This window comes from Oncorhynchus nerka, linkage group LG18 (assembly GCF_034236695.1).
Source record: "Oncorhynchus nerka isolate Pitt River linkage group LG18, Oner_Uvic_2.0, whole genome shotgun sequence".
In the NCBI taxonomy this organism is placed as follows: Eukaryota; Metazoa; Chordata; class Actinopteri; order Salmoniformes; family Salmonidae; genus Oncorhynchus; species Oncorhynchus nerka.
In genome coordinates this window covers 55707098-55725307 of record NC_088413.1, presented here as the reverse complement: position 1 = coordinate 55725307, position 18210 = coordinate 55707098, and the positions used below count along the sequence as shown (strand labels likewise).

Genomic DNA, 18210 nt, shown 5'->3' with positions numbered 1-18210 from the left:
GAGCCGGTGTAGTAGGATTCAATCTTAATCCTGTATTGACGCTTTGCTTGTTTGATGGTTCGTCTGAGGGCATAGCCGGATTTCTTACAAGCATCTGGATTAGTCTCCCGCTCCTTGAAAGCGGCAGGTCTAGCCTTTAGCTCGATGCGGATGTTGCAATTCAGAAAATTAATAGTTTGAGTGGAAGTGACTTCGATGGTACGGCCAGGGAGGGAGAAACATCAGTCAGACAGGCAGGCCCGGAGCTTTTCATCAGGGACCTGTCTATGAAGTTCACGGCTAGGCTGAATGTGTAGCACCCACCCGGGTGCTGCTTTGGCAGCTATAAGCACCTGAGAGACCACCACACCTCGGCAGTAATTAGTAACAGTCTCCTATGAGGCGAGCCTCTGTCATCCCCTCACACCACAGTCCACATCCTTCCAGAAACAGGAATAGACCTGAGTCACACACTTGGAGCAGGTCCTTATAATTAACATTAGACACCGACTGGAGCCAAGACTGGCCTTCTGTAAAACAGCTTAATGGGTCTATCAGTCTCTGTCCTTTTATCACAGAGCTCAGTAGAAAAGACTGGGATGACTTGGATAGGGGCTTACCATGGAGTAGTTAGTGGTGCACAATAGTACAGGGGGCCTACATCAAGTGGGCTAGAAAGAGCAAGTATCAGATGAACACATCAACATTCTGATATCAAGGACCTATTTTGAAGACAGTTGAAGGTATAGAAGATCTGTCACAGAGGAAGTGGAATATACTATGTTTGAGGTGTTTGTGAGAAGCTTGGGGATAGTTGGCTAATGTTGGGATGCTTCACTCAGTCATGGACCTGATGGACTTTGTAGAGATATATAATGGTGAGTGGGCCTCTGCCAGTAAAGCTGGAAGTCTATATTTTTAACTTTATTTAACCAGGCAAGTCAGTTAGGAACAAATTCTTATTTTCAATGACGGCCTAGGAACAGTGGGTTAACTGCCTTGTTCAGGGGCAGAACAGCAGATGTTTACCTTGTCAGCTTGGGGATTTGATCTTGCAACCATTTGGGTTACTAGTCCGACGCTCTAATCACTAGGCTACCTGGCCGATATAACTGTAAATGGGTAAGAGGGAAGTTATTGGATGTGTTCAGCAGCATGTTAGACATGTGACCATGATTGTGGCGTATTTAAAAAGCTAGGAACCCTCTGGCAGCACCTTGAGCCTTACTGAAGGCTTGTATATTAAAGAAAACGTATTGCTGCTATATTTCAGGATTTGTATGCATCACATATGTACTCTTGGGTGTTTATTTATGTAAAATATGATACAATATTGTCATATTTCTTTTGCCTCTCCCTTTCATAGTGGAGCAAGAGCAAATTCAGAAGAGAACCTTCACCAACTGGATCAATGCTCAGCTCTCAAAGGTAACACTGTCTGCAATACTGTATGTCTTCCACTAGCATGCCTCACTCACACTCACTCACTCACTCACTCACTCACTCACTCACTCACTCACTCACTCACTCACTCACTCACTCACTCACTCACTCACTCACTCACTCACTCACTCACTCACTCACTCACTCACTCACTCACTCATCCACCTGGAGAGAAGGGTTGTGTTGATCTCCTGCTCATGGTAGAGGTCAGTTGTGCATGCGTCAGGGGAGGGGCAGGGTGGAATCATGTAAATATAGCCCCTTGGAGCGTGGTTTAGAGAGCACACACAGACAGACAGCAACAGAAGTCCCCCCCAGCCCTCCCACCCCGTGGAGTCTGGCCAGCACTCAAAATCAAATCAAATGTATTTATATAGCCCTTCGTACATCAGCTGATATCTCAAAGTGCTGTACAGAAACCCAGCCTAAAACCCCAAACAGCAAGCAATGCAGGTGTTGAAGGACTTTGGCTAGGAAAAACTCCCTAGAAAGGCCAAAACCTAGGAAGAAATCTAGAGAGGAACCAGGCTATGAGGGGTGGGTCCTCTTCTTGCTGTGCTGGGTGGAGATTATAACAGAACATGGTCAAGATGTTCAAATGTTCATAAATGACCAGCATGGTCAAATAATAGGTCTGGGACAGGTAGCACTCCGGTGAACAGGTCAGGATTCTATAGCCGCAGGCAGAACAGTTGAAACTGGAGCAGCAGCACGGCCAGGTGGACTGGGGACAGCAAGGAGTCATCATGCCAGGTAGTCCTGAGGCATGGTCCTAGGGCTCAGGTCCTCCGAGAGAGAGAAAGAAAGAGAGAATACTTAAATTCACACAGGACACCGGATAAGACAGGAGAAGTACTCCAGATATAACAAACTGACCCTAGCCTCCCGACACATAAACTACTGCAGTATAAATACTGGAGGCTGAGACAGGAGGGGTCAGGAGACACTGTGGCCCCATCCGATGATACCCCCGGACAGGGCCAAACAGGAAGGATATAACCCCACCCACTTTGCCAAAGCACAGCCCCCACACCACTAGAGGGATATCTTCAATCACCAACTTACCATCCTGAGACAAGGCCGCGTATAGCCCACAAAGATCTCCGCCACGGCACAACCTAAGGGGGCGCCAACCCAGACAGGAAGATCACATCAGTGACTCAACCCACTCCAGTGATGCACCCCTACTAGGGACGGCATGAAAGAGCACCAGTAATCCAGTGACTCAGCCCCTGTAATAGAGGTAGAGAATCCCAGTGGAGAGAGGGGAACCGGCCAGGCAGAGACAGCAAGGGCGGTTCGTTGCTCCAGAGCCTTTCCGTTCACCTTCACACTCCTGGGCCAGACTACACTCAATCATATGACCCACTGAAGAGATGAGTCTTCAGTAAAGACTTAAAGGTTGAGACCGAGCCTGCGTCTCTCACATGGATAGGCAGACCATTCCATAAAAATGGAGCTCTATAGGAGAAAGCCCTGCCTCCAGCTGTTTGCTTAGAAATTCTAGGGACAATTAGGAGGCCTGCGTCTTGTGACCGTAGCGTACGTGTAGGTATGTACGGCAGGACCAAATCAGAGAGATAGGTAGGAGCAAGCCCATGTAATGCTTTGTAGGTTAGCAGTAAAACCTTGAAATCAGCCCTTACCTTGACAGGAAGCCAGTGTAGGGAGGCTAGCACTGGAGTAATATGATACATTCTTTTGGTTCTAGTCAGGATTCTAGCAGCCGTATTTAGCACAAACTGAAGTTTATTTAGTGCTTTATCTGGGTAGCCGGAAAGTAGAGCATTGCAGTAGTCTAACCTAGAAGTAACAAAAGCATGGATACATTTTTCTGCATCATTTTTGGACAGAAAGTTTAAGATTTTTGCAATGTTACGGAGATGGAAAAAAGCTGTCCTTGAAACAGTCTTGATATGTTCGTCAAAAGAGAGATCAGGGTCCAGAGTAACGCCGAGGTCCTTCACAGTTTTATTTGAGACGACTGTACAACCATTAAGATTAATTGTCAGATTCAACAGAAGATCTCTTTGTTTCTTGGGACCTATAACAAACACGGGGCTGAGTCAGAGTTGTGGAGCCTAAGCTGTGGGTTGACATGGACCCACATACCGCTGTGGGTTGACATGGACCCACATACTGCTGTGGGTTGACATGGACCCACATACCGCTGTGGGTTGACATGGACCCACATACCGCTGTGGGTTGACATGGACCCACATACCGCTGTGGGTTGACATGGACCCACATACCGCTGTGGGTTGACATGGATCCACATACCGCTGTGGGTTGACATGGACCCACATACCGCTATGGGTTGACATGGACCCACATACCGCTGTGGGTTGACATGGACCCACATACCGCTATGGGTTGACATGGATCCACATACCGCTGTGGGTTGACATGGACCCACATACCGCTGTGGGTTGTTTAGTATTAGTCACTATGCCTTATGAAAGAGACTAACAGCAGCTGTTCTGTGGTCTTGTCTCAGAGGATTCCCCCGTGCATGGTGTTGGACCTGTTCAATGATTTCCGGGACGGGTCCAAGCTGCTGGACCTGCTGGAGGTGATGAGTGGCCAGCGGATGGTAAGTCTCTATCTCTGTCACAGATGAACTCTTAACGCACTCCACCGTAGATACATTACAAGTTCATCTCAAGTGAACTCTTAGAAGGCTAGTCCTAAATAGACAAGGAGCACCTGCTGTAGTGTCTCCCCCTATTTTTCTGGGACTGTATTTCTCCTTTTCTCTTAACCCTGTACATCAGCATCAACCCTTTCCTCACAATAACTTATTTTCTATTTTCCTCTCCTCTCCCTCATTTCATTGTAGGTATCTATGGCCCTCTGTCATCTCTTGTGTCCTTTGCCTTTATCTATGGTTCTGATGTCTGTTGTTGTCTATTGTAGAGTCGGGAGAGAGGCAGAGGCATCTTTCAGCACAGGAGCAACATTGAAACAGCCCTGTCCTTCTTGAAGAAGAAATCGGTAAGAGTCCGTTTTCGTGCTTTGGTTCCAAGCTCATGTGAGTTGCAAAGCCATTTGTGTTTAACCTCTGATAATGTTAAGCTGTCCTCCTCACACAGATCAAACTGGTCAACATTAACATTCCCGACATCATCGACGGCAAACCATCCATCATCCTAGGCTTGATCTGGACAATCATTATGCAGTATCATGTGAGTCTCAGTCAGAATCAGCTGTAATCACTCTTAGGTACTTGCTTTTATGAGAAAATGTATGCGGGAGCTACATGTCCACGGTAATACATTGTAGTTTTTGTCTATTGTTCCCGGCTGGGCTACTTTATAAACTTCTCTCCCTGCAGATTGAGGAGCTGGCCAGCAGCCTGTCGTTCAGCTCCCGTCAGTCCTCTCTGGAGTCACTGGCCAGCCTGGACTCTCGCTCCACCCTGTCGGCCCGCTCTACTAGCAACAGCCCCGTGCCCCCCAGGGGCTCCCCCCTACACCAGCGTTTCCGCGTCTCTGCCAAGAAAGCTCTGCTGCTCTGGGTCAGGGAACAGTGCCACAAGTGAGCCCCCTTCCCTGTTTAGGCCCTCTGTTTAGGCCCTTCCTTGTTTAAGCCCTCACACCTCTCATATTCACTGTCCAAATGAATCTCAAGATGTTATTGTTTTGGTTCCTGATGAGACCTAATGCCTCTACACAATATCACACACATTGACATCCACTGGTGAAAGGGTGTTCTGTCTGTTGCCATTATTGCCATTATAATATAATGTGGCACCCTCCATAGGGCTGGCTGTACTCTGAATGTGAAGGACTTCAAGGCCAGTTGGCGGAGCGGTGTGCTCTTCTTGTCCATCCTGTATGCCCTGAGACCTGACCTGGTGGACCTGTCCAAGGCCAGAACCAGAACTAACCGGCAGAACCTGGAGGAGGCCTTCCGCACTGCCGAGCGCGAGCTGCGCATCCCCAGACTACTGGAGCCCGATGGTGTGTGGGTGGTGTTCACATAACCTGGGGGGAGGTGTGACATCTGATGTCTAGCTCAGTTCCCTGGTTAAATCAGATATGTACTCTGTTGTTGTGCTTTTTAAGCCTCATTTACACTATCTTGCAAACATGTGAGTTTCATGTATCAAGGTTTGTCAAGTCTACACATTGTATTGAAATGTGTCTCTTATACGTCCATATGCACCAGGTATAAACAAGGCTTTGGAAAGCCACTTTATACTGTTTGTCTCAGCTGCTTTGGCCAAAAGTGTGAATTTCTCAAGGAACTTTTCTTGGTGTAGATGTCGATGTGAGAGACCCAGATGAGAAGTCCATCATGACCTACGTGTCCCAGTTCCTCCAGTACTCCAGAGACATGCCTGTGACAGAGGATGACATGCAGGTTTGTACCACACTGTCATCTACTCACTCTCTTTTAATGGCCTTTTATTTGAAATTATTTTTGGTCACACTGCTCCTAGCTAATCAAATCAAATGTATTTATAAAGCCCTTTTTACATCAGCAGATGTCACAAAGTACAGCAACACAGCCTAAAAACCCCAAACAGCAAGCAATGCAGATGTAGAAGCACGTCCTATCTGCTCCTCTTTTGTTTAGGCTTTCCTCAGGTTCACTGTGTACTGTGGCTCCTTGTTGTGACTCTTCAGCATAATCTAAATTCTTCTCACTTGAATTCTGTTTCTTTCTACCTCACCTTTTCTATTCTTCACTCTCTGTTGTATCTATTCAGATGTACTATATGACTCCTCCTAAAAGCCTCTCTCCTGTCAACCTGCCCACTCACTTCACTCCTGCCATCGCTGCCTCCCCTCTGCGCCAGGTAGCCTATCCCTCACTTTGCCTACAGCACTGTTTATTTCACCTCTCAGACTTCTGAGAAACATGCTACATCATGTAAGACATCTGAAATTAATTCCCAATCAGCACCTCCCCCACTGCTACGGAGTTCTACTTTGGTTTGAAGTTTAAAAATGACTTAAAAAACAGTTTTCTCAGTAACTAGTATGTTTTGAAACAGAAGTAATGTCTCTTGTACTACATTTTTGTGATGTCAGCGGCCTCAGGTTTGTAGTACCTCAGGGACAACTGTACACCTATACTTTACCACCAACTACGGATACCCTATACATTACTCAATATAAAATATCAATCAAACACAATGCTGTCCACAATGGCAACATACCTGCAGTACAAACAAACACATGACACCTATTCCAGGCATACCAACAGAGCTGTATAGAATACTGTCTTCCTTTTGAAAACAATTTAATCACTCAAAGCCAAGATTACCTCTAAATGTCAGAGTGATTAAAGTCAGAGGGAAAATTAGGTTGTTTTACAACCAGTTCACCCTGTTTTCCCTGTTCAGTTGCTGCCAGCCCTGAGCTACAGGAGGGTGTGTTGCTGTTCCCCACCTTAAAAATCAGAGTGGCAGTAATTATTTCCACTGAGACCAGGGTATCTCATTTCATGTCTCAGGGGACTCATGCCAGATCAGGCCCACTGTTCAGCTCATGTTTCCTGCTGTGTTTCAGGACGGCCTGAGGTTGGAGGTTCAGCATAGTTCTAGTGATCTGGATGTATAGGATAGTTCAGAAGTCATCTGAGAGACCATGTGGTGAACTTTCAAGATCCCTTGAAGCCCAATTCCCCATGATGTGCCTTATTTCTTTTTATAGGGGTTTGTTTTGAGGGATCCTTTTCTGAGATATAAGAGGATTGGAAGAGAGAGCATTAGAGTTTGTCATGTTATCTAGAATCTTCCCTGAAGCCTGAAGTACCTAGCCCCCATTCACTGTCTATCTGTCAATTCTCTGGTCAGGCTCGCCTGCTCCAACCCCTACTTATGAGATCAGCTCCTTGTCAAGAACCTGAACCCTCCAGAGCTGCTGCTGCTGCTGCGGTAAACCCTGTTCATCTCCTCTCCTCTGCCTGGTCCCAAGGCTTCCCTCAAGGCTTCCCTCAAGGCTTCCCTATCCCATAACTGTCTAAACAACGATCGAAAATCAGCTGTTTCATTTCACCCCTGCCTGTTTCACAGACTGCTGTTTATTTGGACACATCTTAAAAGGAAGATACATCTTAAAATAATCAACTCATGCGAGAGGGAGAGAACTTTACATACTAGAGTTGAGCTCCACCTTACTCCACCTTACCCACTAATACTTCACCTCCCATGTGAAGAGGTTCTTTGAAATGTAATCTTCAGGCTACATAGAGTGGAAAGGGTGTTTTGAAAGTTTAACGTTAGGTTATGGGTAGGGTTAGTGCCTTATTTTGGTTCATAATTTGTCTGATAACTCATTCGTCTTTTTGCTGTGACTCAAGACCACAACCAATCAGAAGACCCAGGAAGTGACCTGCTGGCTGTTGCAGGCCTATCAGGAGTTACTGGAAGGCTGGGACTCCACAGAAGGCGAGAGCTATGCAGAGAGATACCATGTATGTAGTACTGTACAGTATGTGGAGGCTGCTAGTTGGATTAAAAATGGAGTCAAGGACTGTCTATCTTTTATATAGTTTAGGGGGATACATTTGCATTCTATTCAAGTCTGATACTTAAATAGTGTTAACCTCACAGCACTATCTGAGAGCTTTTCCTGTTTGCATGCATGTGTCTGTGTGTGTGTGTCTATGTGTTTGTGTCTCCCAGGTGTTCCAAACCTTTGTGGTGTCCTTTAACGAGCAGCGTCGCCCCGTGATGCCTCTCCTGACAGCCATGAAGCGCACCCCCCAGCTGAGTGAGGAACAGAGGAACCTCAGGGGGGCTTGGGACGCCCTCGCCGAGAAGGTCTGCTCACTCCTCACACTGGTTATCTTACACACTAAGTCAAATCACATGATGTCCTGCAATATAATATAGTTATCTTGGTGTACTGATAAAGCATGATATTCCGTGTTGATGTGGTTTCGCAGTAATCATCTATTTATGCTTTTACAGTGTACACAAATATATGGTTTTGTGTGTGTGTCTGAGTATGTTTTTTCATGTGTTTGCTTGGTTACATTTCTATGTGATTGTTCCCGCCCAGCTGCGTGAGTATAAGACAGAGCTGGACCTTAGTCTGCCTGCTTCCCTGGACATGGTGGGCCGCTGGCTGCTTAGGGCAGAGGGGGCGCTGGCTGAGGAGGAGGGGGACCCTCAGGACCACGCCCGCGCCGCCGAGGAGGCCAGGGAGAAACTGGATCTGCTCAAGGTAATATCTCACAATCTGTCAATCAACATGCATCACTAAAAAAAGTTAATTGCCTCTTAACCAACCTGCAACATTAGTCCTTCCAATCAAAATGTATATTTTTTATAGACATCCCTGGACGAGATGCCCCAACAACTTAAGAACTTTCAGAAGTTCCAGAATATGGATGAATATGGAGCCATCCTGGTGCCTACTGACAAACTGGAAGAGATGAAGAGAAGGTGTGCACTTGTCTACCTGTTTTTCCCATAACTGTAGCGTGAATGTCCGAGAGAGCCTCCAACAACCCACCTCTCTCTACCTCCTCCTCAGGTTCACCAGTGTAAGAGTCACTGCCAAGTACCATGGGATCAAACTGGAGTACCAGGAGCATCGGCACACAGTGCTGGACCTGCTGGGCCAGATCAGCAGCAAGCTCCGTGTCTGGAAGAGACCCTACATATCCCAGGAGGCTGTGCGTGTGCTGCTGCAGGACTGGCATGTGAGTAATCCAGTTTAATGACAGAGTTTGACGACTTTCTGTAGACAAGAGGCAAACTGGATTCACAATAGTATGAGTTATAGCCGGCCTATATGAAGTCATTGACTAATCTCTACATTTGTTTTCTCACAGGAGTTAGTGGTTAAACAGGACCTACCATCCTTGCTGGAGGGGGCTCTCCTTAAATTGAAGCTTGTTGCAAGCAAATATACTAGCAAATCTGCCCTAGGTAAGAAGACTGCGTGTGTGTGTGGTAATGTGTTCTGATTCAATACATTCTGGTCCAAAATACATCGCCAAAGAAAGAACTGTGTGTACCAGTCTTTCTAATGTTCTTCGCAAATGGATTTATTGATGGTTAATTGATTGGTTGATTTAAGAGAGGTTTTCCTGGCTGTTCCCCCAGCTGCAGACTCCAAATACATAATGTGCCAAGTGAAGGAGTTGGAGGAGGAGGGTGCTGTGGCTCTGGAGGGAGTGTCTACGGTGAAGAGCACTATGGGCCGTGTGCTGTCTGCCTGGGACTCCTACTGTGACTGTTACAGCTCCCTGCAGGCTTGGCTGGAGCAGGCCTCAGCCTCCCACACGCTCGCACAGAGGCCAGAGGTACAGACAGAAACCCTCCACTAATCTGCAAACTTGTCCACAATGCAGGGGTATACCATGCCTGCTCTTAACAAACCTATTGCCATTACTTCGCCACATGTGTTCCTAAAGAACAAAGTGTTCAAAATTATTATTTTGCAATAATGATGATGAGGTGTTTGTATGTTGCTTAGGTAACATCTGAGAGTATGTCAGAGTGGAGTTCCCGCCAGGCCCATCTGAATGAGGTAGGGAACTTCCTGGTCCAGCTGACTGACCCCATGACCAGCCGAGCTCTGGCAGATGACCTCTGCAAGCTCAACCTGCATTGGGCGGACTTTATCAAGATAACACAATTTGTAAGTCAGAGATAACACTTCCATTACAAAGTGAGAATGCAATGTTGTTATGCTCTCTTGTTCAATTTCGGTGAAAATTATGTTCAGTTCAAAAAAAGCTGTTATTCTGCCCCAAGGCTGTTGTAGCTGTGCCCAGCGGAGCTGCAGCCAGACCCCAAGACCTCCAGGCCCTCTTCAGAGAGGCCACCCAGATCCTGAAGGAACCTGTAGAGGCCATGTCTGGGCCCCTGAGGACCTACACAAAGAAACTACAGGTACACTGTTATTACAACATTATTACAATGGTCTCAGAGTTTTCTAACTATAATTGATCCTTTGGTATACATTTCCTTCCACAACACAATGCATTTTAATGGTGCTGTCTATTTTTACCTTGTTCAGTTCATGATGAGGAAGATAAAGGAAGTGGATATGGATGCCCTCTCCCCCTCCACAGAATGCTCAGCTGAGACTCTACAGAAACTGAAGCTGGCTTTACCTGAGGTGAGGATGATGACTTCCTTCGTATATTTACTTTAAATATGAAAATAACCTTTTTTTTATGCCTTCGGTCCTGTTTCTGGTCTGTGGGTTCTTAATATCGCGTGGACAGACTACATAAACACAATCGAGCATCTGAGCAAATTACGTGAGATTTTTGTTTGCGGTAATGAATGTGTACGCTGTTTGTTTCTGTGTATGTGTGTGTGTGTGTGTCTGTAGGTGATGCAGACGCTGGTTGAGGCTGAGCAGGTGTGTGTGGAGCTGCAGCACAGTGTGTCTGGTTTGGACTGCCGCCTGGCAGAGCTCCTGCACTGGGAGACAGAGGCCCGGGACCTCTACCAGATCCTGAAGGCAGGAGAACGCAGGGCTTCACGGTGCCAGGACCCCCGCGCCAGGGTAAGACTTAGACAGGGGCCAATAGTAACATACTAGACTAAGGAAAACATCATATAAGTGCCAAAGGAATAAGGTAAACAGCAGTAGCTTTACTCGAATAGTTAACTAGCCTGGTTAGGAATGTAGAAGCAAGGTAAGTAAGCATGTTCAACACAGGGGCTAGACAAGCATTGATAGTTATGTGCTGGGTGAAGATCAGAGTATTACCTTGTTTATGAATATTGTCATTTACTTTTGTAATTTACAAGTGCTCATAGTGTTTGCTGTTCTCTCCAGGTGCTGATCTCTCGTGGGCTGCAGCTGGAGGGTCAGGTGGTGACTGAGGAGCAGGATCTGCAGGTGATGGTGATGACAGGACAGAAGAACTCTCCCCTCCAGTACCTCCTTGTGTCCGTCATGCAGGACAGAGTCAGAGCTGCCGTGGCTCAGTCACAGGCCAGTATTCCCTCTCTCTCATCTCTTATCACTTTCCTTTTCCTTTATTGACCTTGAGAGAAATTGTGATTGACAAAGCTATCTTTGATTTAATTACAGGAGGCGGTTGGGATGCTGAGCTCTCTGGGAGCCAGAAGAGACAGAAGCCAAAGCCCCACAGAAGACCAGCCCCCACCCAAGATCTTCATCCAGCCTGAAGAGGGGACTCAACCCAAACAGCCTCAATCACTCTCTCTTGCCAGGCATGCAACTCAGGCCGTTGCTCAATTAGCATCTCAGCCTGATGTGAAACCACAGCCCCAGTCCCAGCCTTCCCCTACTAAACCACAAGCTCAGGCCCAACACCCACCAATACCACAGATTATAGTCCAGGAATACAGAGAGAAGAAGGCAAGTCCCAGTCCTCCACTCCTGTATTCCTATGCACAAGCTGTGACTCAGTCAAAGGGCCGAGCACAGTCACCTCCAGAGCCACAGGTTGCTGCCCAGAGCAAAAAACACTCTCCACCCCTAACCCAGAAACAACCACTAGTGCAGCAACAGCCACCACCTCAACAACAGCGTCCAACTCAGCAACAAGTACTCTCTCAGCAACAAGTACTCTCTCAGCAACAAGTACTCTCTCAGCAACAAGTACTCTCTCAGCAACAAGTACTCTCTCAGCAAGTACTATTTCAACAACAGGTTCTATCTCAACAACAAATATCTGCTCAGCAGCAGGTTCAAAGCCAGAAACAGGCCCAACAATCAGCACAAGCCCAGAAACAGACTCCATCTCAGCAACCGGAAAAGACACAGAAGCAGCCTCTAACCAAGGAAGAGATGCTGAGCTGGAAGAAGCAACCTCAGGCCATGAAGAACCGACCCTGGCTCCAGAAGAAGGTCAAGGATCAGGATCAGGCTTCAGCCCAGGCTCCATCCCAAGCTCCAGCCCAGGCTCCATCCCATGCTCCAGCCCAGGCTCCATCCCAAGCTCCAGCCCAGGCTCCATCCCAAGTTCCAGCCCAGGCTCCATCCCAAGCTCCTGCCCAGGCTTCTAATCAAACACAGGCTCAACAACAGCCAGAGAAACCAATCATGTCTCAAGTCCCTGTCCAGGTAGTTCCACAGCCTGCAGGAACACCGAGGCCCCAGCCTCAGGCACAAGCCAGGACTATGTTTCCTTCTCAATCACAGGCCATGTCTAGTGCTCAGGCTCTACCCCAAGCAGGGCCACAGCAAGTCCCCCAGGCATATCTTTATGGCCAGCCTCCTGCCCAATCTCTGACCCAACCCCAAGCAAAGACCAAGAGCCACACTCAACCTAAACCAACAGCCCAAGCCAAACAGCAACCCAAGACTATTATCCATGCTCCATCCCAAACCATGACTCACACTGAACCCCAGCCCATAACTCAATCTCAACCTGTGACCTACTCACAATCACAGATGCAGGCCATGTCTCAATCCCGGATGACTCAAGAGAAACCCCAGCCACAGGTCCAGAAACCTCAGCCACAGGTCCAGAAATCACAGCCACAGGTTCATCAACTGATGCATCCACAGTCTCAAGCTCAGGCCCAACCACATCCCCAAGCATGGGCCCCAGTCAGGCTGCCACAAACCCTCACTGAGACGCACCGGCTGGGCCTGCATCCACAGGCCCAGTCTCACCCCCAGGCTCACCCACAACTCCAGGCCCAGCCTCACCCTCAAGTTCAGCCTCACCCTCAAGTTCAGCCTCAACTCCAGGCCCAGCCTCACCCTCAAGTTCAGCCTCAACCCCGGGCCCATCCTCAACCTCATGTCCAGCCTCACCCCCAGGCACAACCTCACCCTCATGTCCAGCCTCACCCCCAGGCTCAGCCTTATCCTCAAGTCCAGCCCGAGGTCCAGCCTCATCCTCAAGTCCAGTCGCATCCCCAGGCTCAGCCTCACCTTCAAGTTCATCCTCATCCCCAGGCCCAGCCTCAATCTCATGTCCAGCCTCAACCTCAGGCCCAGCTTCACCTACAGGCCCAGCTTCACCCCCAGGCCCAGCCTTACCCTCAAGCTCAGTCTCACCCCCAGGTCCAACTTCATCCTCATCCTTATTCCCCTGCTCAGGCTCAACCCCAACAATGGGCCCCAGTCAGACCCTTCAGCCCAATTTACCCTCAGCCAAAGGGTCATCCCCAGGTAACCCCAGTCAGACCTGAACCACGGCCACAAGCCTATCCTCAGCCCATCATGGTCCAACGTCACCCTCTTCCTCAGGCTTGCCCACTAGGTCAAGCTCCACCGCAGCAATGGGCCCCAATCAGGCCAGAGCAAGCCCCCCAGGCATATCTTTATGGCCAGCCTTATGGCCAACCTCAAGCCCAAATACAGCCCCAAAGCCATGTTCAACAGCAGCCTCAGGTGAGAGCTTACAACCTTACCAATGTTAAGGCCCAGCAAGGCCAGTTCCAACAGCAGCTATGGGCCCAGCCCCAGCCCCATCCCCAGCCTCAAATTCAACCCCAGCCATATTTCCAGCCTCAGCCACCTCCCCAGACCCAAATTCAACCCGCAACCCATTTGCAGCCTCAGCTCCTCTCTCAGACTCATTCTCAGTCCCAGATCCAGACCCAGCTCAAACTTCAGCCTCAGCCCCACTCTCAACCTCATTCTCAGCCCCAGATCCAGCCCAAGCTTCAGCCTCAACCCCCCCCTCAGCCACAGCCTGAGCCCCAGATCCAGATGGAGCCCAAGCCCCAGACCCATATCCAGCCTCAACCCCACTCACAGCCCCAGACCAAGCCTCAGACTCAGCCCCAGCCCATGATCCAGCCCATGCCCCAGCCCCAACCAGAGCCACCACCCCAGCCCAGTATCCACCCCCAGACCAAACACCAGCCACCTCCCCAGCCCAATATCCAGCCTCTTCCCCAGGTCAAGCTTCAGCTCCAGCTCCAGCCTAAGACCCATCCCCAGGTCCTTTTCGAGCCTCATCTCCTTCCCCAGTCACCACCAGATTCCCCAGAGCTCCAGATGAAACCCCCAGCTCTGGCCCAGGCCCCACCCCAGGCTTACACCGAGGCCTATGCCAAAGCTCAGGCCCTGGCCAGGAACCAGTTTGAGGAGGCCAAGCACTGCCTGCAGGAGCACATCCTGGCTGCCATTAATGTCTTCAAAGACAAACACATATCTATCGAACAAGTTTCAGTTAAGGAGGTAAGGAATTTGAATACTTTTTTTGGTTTATAGTTGTTCTAAAGCTCCGTTATTACCCAGTCTAATTGTGTTTGTGTTCCCTCAACCAGGAGACCCTGAGGACCCTGGACCCTGAGCTGTTGAAAGTGTTCCTGAGGGCAGCAGAGGGTATGGAGGCCTTCTGCACCATGCCTCAGCTCAGAGATATGGAGTTCTTCACACAGTCTGTCAGGACCCAATGGGAGGTATGGTGTGTGTGTGTGTGTGTGTGTGTGTGTGTGTGTGTGTGTGTGTGTGTGTGTGTGTGTGTGTGTGTGTGTGTGTGTGTGTGTCTGTCTGTCTGTCTGTCTGTCTGTCTGTCTGTATATTTTAGGATGTAGAGACTGTATGAATTTGTTTTGCAGATAGCAAAAGCATATCATTCTGTGTGTATGACCACCTTGTCCCTAAATATATTGAATTCATTCTACACTGCATGTCTGTGTGATATTCACTTGGATGAAAATCTGTTCTGAATCTTTTTGAATTTACTCCACTCTGTTTTGTTATTTGTATGAGCAATGAAATTCCTAACAAGCATTCTGCTGTATGTCATCAGATTAAAGTTTGTGTATGCTTTTGGTTTTTGTCATCTAGGCTGTGAGAGCTGAGACAGCGGCGTTTTTGCAGCATTTACGATTTGAAATTAAGACAAAATACTTTAACACAGCTGCCTTGCAGTGTGAGATGCACTTTAACTCAAAATTAGCATCCAAAGCGAAGGTAAAATAACTCGAACCTAACACTAACCCCATTGCATGATCTGGTGGACAGGTGCATGAAAGAACTGGTGTCAAAACTGCATGCACATTTTTGGGGGGCCTTCTGCTCTCTATTCATCTATTGAAGTTCTATAAATGGTAACTAAGCAATATCTGCTTCCTGATGCTAGATCAGGGAATTTCATATAACTAATGGGTTGATTTGACATTTTGAAGGCGCTGACTTTTAACCCGATTTGACTGAATTACATCTTTCTGGTTCCACAAGTAGCTCTCCTCTCCCCTTTGTTGAGTTAGGATTCTGGTCTCGGGAGATGCAAGAGACAGTTATGTAGTAGGCAATAACTTCCAAAATGATACTCATCTGGGAGTTGTGGGTTGTTTACAAATACCTGTGGGTTGTTGACACCTGTTGGGTCGACAGTGGCAGTACATCAGACACCTGTAGACTGATGACTCTCTTGCTCTCCAGGCATGTTTCTCTGCAGAGGGCAGCCTAGCCCAGGCTGGGCAGCACCTGGAGGCCCTGAAGGAGCTGTGTGACACCCTGAGCCCCGAGGATGCCCACCGTCTGGCCCAGGCTCAGCTCAGGGAGTGTGAGAAAAGACTGGCCGCCATCCAGCGTCAGTTCAGTGGGGACAGGGATACACCGCCCCCCGACACACCTGGGTGAGACACAGAGGAGAGAGACAGGATTAGGCCCATTAGACAGGATTAGGTGGCCGCCTGGGGCGGCAGATTGATGAGGGCAGCATTTTCATAGCTAAATTGACCAAGACGCACCTCCAACAACACATAACACCTAACACCTAACATAATCCTGCCCAAAAACAATGACAATTTCTCTCACCCAGTGACATATGGGCTATTTAGTTGAGCACTGATGCTACCCCGTGATAAGCAGTGCCCACTTTGTCAAAGGCGATGGGCGGAAAATATTTAGCTTGTCCAAGCCCCATACTCCTCTGCAGGGTGTTGTTGGAGAGACGCACTGCTGTGGCATTCAACCAACGTTCCGTCAAAAACATAAATAATTTAGCTTATAGACTATGGTAGAAAGAGTTTGTGGCGTTGTCTGTAGCCTACAGGCTGGAGAACACATTTATGACAATGTCACACTTTTCACATCATGGACATTTCTACGATCAAATAACCTAACCTAGCGCCCAATCAAAAAAAAAAAGCTTTTCATTTGAATATGACATGTTAACAAACATTATATCCTAAAACAGGACAGGTTCAAATAAAATGGACAATAGGGAATAGACAATCATACTACTCGCAAATACTGTCAGGGAGATTCACCCCTGGGCTAAATTGTCGTTATGATTAGTGATTTCAAGTTTGTACATTTTACGAGATGCATCATAGTTAAAAAGAAACGACTTTTCCATTTCCCACTGTGTAAACACATGGATTCTATTTGAAAATAGAGTTGGGTAGCTGATGCAGAGCTTAAATAGCCTAAATGATTAGTCACAGTAATCAGGACCAATAAAGCCAATGCATCTGCTTGTTTTACAAACGGTAGGCCTACCACATGGATGGACATTCATAAAATTCCATTTGGGCCACACAGTGTAGGCTACACTATTCTAGTTTTGCAGGGGAGGAAGGCGGCAATTTGTTTTGTCTGCCTAGGGTGGCAGAACGACCAGGGCCGGGTCTGTGAACAAGACATTAGCTTCAAAATACATGACTGACAATTGCAATACATGACTGGATTGTTTTTTCAAAAAATGTCCAATAGAATTCCTCTTGACCTGGGGAAAGATCTGACCCCACAGAGGGAATCTACAGTGCAGAGTGACAAACCTCCAGGCCCAACTGAGGTAGGACCTGGTACCTATAGTACCTATGATAAAGACACATGCACTCATTTAAGAAATAATGTATCTGATCATTTCTCTTTTGTAGGTTTCACAAGTTGTTGTGAAGACAGTGGTTGTTGAGAAGAGGGTGATTGACGAGAAGGAGATTGACAAGCAGGCAGTCATAGAGGAGGATCCTGCCAAAAAGGAGGCATTAGAAAGGTAGGCTTGCGGCTTGGTGAGTGTAAGGCTGGGTGCAAGTCTATTCTTGCCTTAATCAACTCTGTTGTTGTTGAATTACCAAACAAGGCAATGATCATTTCTTTTTTAATTCCAAAACAGTCTGGAACTTAGGCTATGTTGATGGCACTAACCAGCACTGGAAATATCACAATAAACCTCAATTGATCAGTTTCTTCATCATGCTGACTAATTTCTCCCTCAGATATGACATTACTAAGAAGACTGTTCAGGCTCAACTAGCCAAGATCGAGCAGATTTCCCAGAGAGACCTGGCCGCTGACTCAGTCTCTCTCAAAGACCTGCACACACGTCTACAGGAGATACAGGTACACTGCATATTACTTGACCTCTTAGTTCCACGGGCCTTTTTAGTTTGAAGGTTTTTGTCTTTTTCTATGAGTGATTATATTTCTTTCATCCAGACATTGTGCCAGGACACAGAGTCTCTGTGGCCTGAGTTTGGCCACCAGTGTTCTCAGAGCTCCCAGTACAGTGGGGAGAGGGGTGATGGTGGTGTGAGTGTGGAGCACGACCAAGCTGAGCTGATGAAGCAGTGGAGAGGCCAGCAGTCAGCTCTGCATAGGAGAGGCAGCTCTCTGGGGGCAGCTCTGAGACAGGTAGACTCCACAGAGCACCACGTTGTTGACTTCTCCGAACGCCTCGACTGCTTCATCAGAGAGCCCAAGGACATCAACGCATTTACACTGGCCAACACCAACATCCTGACGGACATCAAGGTACACAATACAGCTTACCTTTAAGGAAAGAAATACCCAGTTAACTTTAGGATTTGAGTTGAGTGATTGGTGTAATTTAAAGATAATAACTGGATCCTTATTAAATAAATTGTAATGTAATGTATACTATATCCCAATGATAATCGCAAACTCCAACTTTCAG

The 18210-nt window shown here is 47.7% G+C and overlaps 1 protein-coding gene across 1 annotated transcript in view; it reads left to right on the top strand.

Annotated features, from left to right (window-relative positions):
• syne2b (spectrin repeat containing, nuclear envelope 2b) overlaps positions 1-18210 on the top strand; it is a 152132-nt gene that overhangs the window by 22617 nt on the left and 111305 nt on the right. The window contains exons 5-31 of the mRNA XM_065003352.1: positions 1346-1407; positions 3920-4015; positions 4339-4416; positions 4515-4607; positions 4757-4959; positions 5185-5384; positions 5687-5787; positions 6137-6226; positions 7735-7848; positions 8060-8197; positions 8439-8603; positions 8712-8824; positions 8916-9084; positions 9217-9313; positions 9491-9690; positions 9864-10028; positions 10145-10282; positions 10410-10511; positions 10731-10907; positions 11184-11342; positions 11442-14516; positions 14606-14740; positions 15729-15925; positions 17007-17088; positions 17174-17289; positions 17513-17636; positions 17733-18047. Coding sequence (XP_064859424.1) covers positions 1346-1407; positions 3920-4015; positions 4339-4416; positions 4515-4607; positions 4757-4959; positions 5185-5384; positions 5687-5787; positions 6137-6226; positions 7735-7848; positions 8060-8197; positions 8439-8603; positions 8712-8824; positions 8916-9084; positions 9217-9313; positions 9491-9690; positions 9864-10028; positions 10145-10282; positions 10410-10511; positions 10731-10907; positions 11184-11342; positions 11442-14516; positions 14606-14740; positions 15729-15925; positions 17007-17088; positions 17174-17289; positions 17513-17636; positions 17733-18047 — 6704 coding nt within the window. The remainder of the gene's footprint in view (positions 1-1345; positions 1408-3919; positions 4016-4338; positions 4417-4514; positions 4608-4756; positions 4960-5184; positions 5385-5686; positions 5788-6136; positions 6227-7734; positions 7849-8059; positions 8198-8438; positions 8604-8711; positions 8825-8915; positions 9085-9216; positions 9314-9490; positions 9691-9863; positions 10029-10144; positions 10283-10409; positions 10512-10730; positions 10908-11183; positions 11343-11441; positions 14517-14605; positions 14741-15728; positions 15926-17006; positions 17089-17173; positions 17290-17512; positions 17637-17732; positions 18048-18210) is intronic.